At 35.9% G+C, this 4,315-nt stretch overlaps 1 protein-coding gene across 1 annotated transcript; it reads right to left on the bottom strand.

Moving 5' to 3' along the window:
- Positions 602-1,411, bottom strand: LOC109825547. Its single transcript, XM_020392395.1, has one exon. The coding sequence runs from the start codon at positions 1,409-1,411 to the stop codon at positions 602-604; it is 810 nt and encodes a 269-aa protein (XP_020247984.1).

Consider the following 4,315-nt stretch of genomic DNA (forward strand, 5'->3'; position numbering starts at 1 on the left):
AAAATTTAAATGTGCTAAGCGATCATGCCATAAATATGAAGACTCAACAATATAAACAGAAGATATAACTTTATTATTAATACATAGTTGATACATTTCATCACAAGAGTAGCCCTTTCCCACAAACATCCTGTTCTTAGACAGGATAACATTATTTGACTCAAAAGCAACTCGAAACCCTTTCTTACAAAGAAGATCAACAGAAACTAAGTTCTTTCTAACTTCGGGTACATACAGAACATTTATAAGAGTCAATTTCTTTCCAAAAGTAAAATCTATATCAACAGTCCCCTTTCCAGCAACCTTTGCACAAGCATTGTTCCCCATTTGCACTTCTGTAATTTCCGAAATTTCTTCAAATCCTTTGAACAAGGATTTGTCCTTGCAAACGTGGATTGTTGCTCCAGAATCAAGCCACCATCCAGACTTAACAGAAGCCATATTGATTTTAGAAATCATAGCAACCAGATTCTCTTCTATCATATTTGCAGAAGGCTTTGATTTTACATTATTATTTTTTTTGTGACGACATTCTTTAGCAAAATGTCCAGGCTTGCCGCAAATAAAACAGGATCCCTTTTTCTTCTGAAAATTCTTCTTTTTAAAGTGTTGTCCACTTTTCTTTACTTGAAGGTTCATATTTTTTTACCGAAGATTCATTCTTTTCCACGGTGTGGACCTTACAATCACTTTGGACAGAATTCTTTGAATCACGTATGCGTGACTCCTCTTCAATTCTAAGATTCTTCTGAAGTTGTTCCAAAGAGATATCCTCAGTTTTATGCAATAGTTTCTTCGAATAATCTTTCCAAGTTGATGGTAGTTTTGCAATAATTGCAGCAACTTGAAAAGACTCTGGAAGAACTATTTTGAGAACATGAATCTTATTAACCAGAACCTCCAATTCATGAACTTGCTCTAGGACAGACTTGTCATCAACCATTTTATATTCTAGATATTTTGCAATTAAATACTTGTTTGTACCTTCCTCCTCGGCTTTGTATTTAAATTCCAGTGCGTTCCAGATCTCCCTTGCTGACTTTATCCTCGTGAAAAGATCATATAATCGGTCCGAAAGTGTGTTCAGAATGTGACCGCGACACAACACTTCATCTTCCTCCCGTTTTGCCTTCTGCTTTTTGATTTCTTCTATTTCCTCCTCAGTAGGTTGTTTGCCATCTGCACTTGGTTTTGGATCTTTTTCTTCTATTTCCTCCTCAGTAGGTTGTTTGCCATCTGCACTTGGTTTTGGATCTTCTATGGGCTGTAGATTAGGGTTAAGGATGTAGGAGATCTTCAATGCTGTAAGAAGAAACATCATCTTGTCTTGCCAGAGAGAGAAATTATTCCCGTCGAATCGGTCCAATTTGACCATGTCTTGATTCATCACCTTGATTGATTCCGACTCCATCGTAGCAGAGATATTTCTTTAAGATTGTTAGTTTTAAAATTGAAGGAGACAGAAATTCTAAGGCGTGAAACACTTTCCTTAAAGAAATATTTGCCCCACTTGATATTCAAAGTTGCTTCGGGTTAATACAAATTTTCTTCCCAGGATACAACAGAAAATAAAAATTCCAGTAAGTAAATCTGGAATTTTCCTTAATTCGTTGTGAAACAAGTTTGTAATATTGCAGAAGTTTTTGATAGAAAAGATTCAGAAAAGAATTGTAAATAGATATCTGAAAACATAAACTATTTATAGGTTTTTGAAAAGGTGCTTCCAACAGTCATAACTTTTCAAAACACCCCTTGGAGCAAACAGCCACTTTTCAACAGTCACTTATCTTTTCATAATTTTTTTTAAAAAAATTCAAAATAACATTTAAAAAAAATATATATTCAATATATATATAAAATAGAATATTTAAGCGGCAGCGGCAAGCGTGCAAAGTGCTAAGTGCGTCTAATAATCGCGTCAAAATCACGCATTTTTCGCGCTATCCGCACGCGAGTTTAGAAGCATATACTTTGATCCATTATTCAAAGCCCAATAAGCATTCAATGCTTTTAAACCTCTAAAAGAATGTTCAAAATTCCAATGTGGGACTATCTTGTTTTTTACAAACAAATACTAACATCTACATCTGCAATTTTTTTTAGCTCTTTCATTTTCCTCCTTCATTTTCTCCTTCAACCTACAGAGCAACAGTGTTTATTAAATACTGGGTTTTTTCTAAGAAAACCTAGGGTTAGATGGTCAAATTAGGGATAAAGGTTTTAAGGAGTGAGAGGAGAGCACTTACATGTTGAAGAGGAGATGGTGAAGTAGAGGAAGATGAGATGGTGTGATCGTTGTCGGTGGCAGATTGTCAGAGTCGGTGTGGTCGTCGGTGCAGGCGGAATAAGAGGCGGAGAAGAAGGATGAGGCGCAGGAGAAGGCAGAAGACAAGGCGAAAGTGTCTGTGTGGTGGAGGGTATGGGAGATCTAGGGTTCTCAACCGAGCTTCGAATGGTGTGAGGCGGTTCTCGACCGGAGGAGATGAGGACGACGAGGGGGCAAGTAGGAGGAGAAGTGGGGCGGTGCTCGGTCGAAGGAGATGACAACGAAGAGAGCGTCGGCAGAGGAGCGAGAGCACCAGCGAAGATGAGGGAGGTGGAAGGGGATACGTTGGCCGGCGAAGATGAGGGTGCACGGTGATGAAAATTTTGGGGACTTGAGAGGGTGCGGGGTGGAGGGGGTTAGGGACTTGAGAGGGTGCGGGCCTGCGAGATGATGAAATTTTTGGGATGAATTTTTTGACGGTGGGACGAAATTTTCGGGGATGAATTTTTGGCGGTGGGATGAATATTTTGGGGAGAACGGAGAGAAAAACGACATTTAATTTTTTTTAAAAATACAAAAAAACTCCCAAACGGTTTTAACCGTTTGGGCTAAAATATCCCAAACGGTTTTAACTGTTTGGGATGTCTGTTTGGGATTTTTTTTTATAGCCCAAATGAGTTTAACTGTTTGGATTAATTATTCCAAACGGTTTGAACCGTTTGGGCTATTTCAACTTGCCCAAACGGTTGCAATAACTGTTTGGACTGTTCTATTTTGTACTAGTGAATAGAAAACTTTATAGGATATAATAACTAAGATAAAATCTAAACATAAAATTCGACCCCTTACATGATGTGTAAAAACAATTGCAAGAATACTAAGTTATGTCTTCTAAAATAAAGAGCTAACACATAAAAATAGAAATAGAAGCTAAAAGAAACTAATCTCCTAAAAATTTTGATACAGACACGGATATGAGTATGTGCATACAGATATATAAGTAAATATACATGCAGACATAACAAATATGAAAAAACTATATATAATATTAAAAAATACAAGAGAGCTGTATCTAAAAAGCTAGAATTAGATCTTTTAGTCATCAATATAACCTCAAAGTCCATTAATCTAAAAGGATTAAAATGTTGCAACTGTATAATGAACATATATTTGATATTTTAGATGCGGATATTAATATTTCTACTAAATATCTATATTTCTAATTATATCCTATCGAATATAAGTTGTAATAACCATATTCATCTACTTACGGATTCAAATTTTCTAGTAGACTTATATTTTTTTCACCCCAGTCAATGGGACGAAATCTTGGATCCGCAGCCACTGCTACCAACAGGTATATTTTTTACATTATAATTTCGTTCTCAAAGCCTAATCCAAAATTTTAAACTTACTCAAAACTCAGGGCATGTTACTTATTACTTATTAAGTGTTACTTATGTTCTTAAAGGATAAGCACCAAGAATTAATAAGTAAAAGTTACTTGTACGTGCCAAAAAATAATAATAAGTTGCCAAATCTCAACTTACTTTTAATAATAAAATTTTCTTACTTATAAGTTAAAATAAGTAGATTTGCCATACTAGTGAAAACTTTTTCATACGTTAAAAAAAGTAACATGCTCTAGAGCTGAAGATATATATTTTTAAAGTAGATTTGCCTTATTATACTGGTGAAAACTTTTTTTAAGTAAAAATAGGGCAAAATTTCCTATCAAAATTATATTAAAAACTTGGGAAAAATGTGTCCAGGCCCCAAAAACAGAAACTTCATGTGCTGCAGCCCCTCCTACTTTCCCCCATGTGATTCAGCCCCTTGAAGTGTGACGTTTTGTGCTGCAGCCCCTTTTTAACAATTATTGCATGCCAACTAAGCTAAAATCCCCAAAACAACCTTATCCCCTCTCCTCAATCCTTCAAACCCAGTTCTCTCTCTCTCTCTCTCTCTCTCTCTCTCTCTCTCTCTCTCTCTCTTTAAAAACAAGGGTTTTCTTAAGCTCGTCGCTCGTAGACAGAATAGAACTAACAT

The sequence above is a fragment of the Asparagus officinalis genome, chromosome 10, assembly GCF_001876935.1.
Source record: "Asparagus officinalis chromosome 10, Aspof.V1, whole genome shotgun sequence".
Taxonomy (NCBI): domain Eukaryota; kingdom Viridiplantae; phylum Streptophyta; class Magnoliopsida; order Asparagales; family Asparagaceae; genus Asparagus; species Asparagus officinalis.

Bases quoted from the DNA above. Each gene is read 5' to 3' on its own strand.
- LOC109825547 (XM_020392395.1), bottom strand. From the start codon at position 1,411: ATGGAGTCGGAATCAATCAAGGTGATGAATCAAGACATGGTCAAATTG.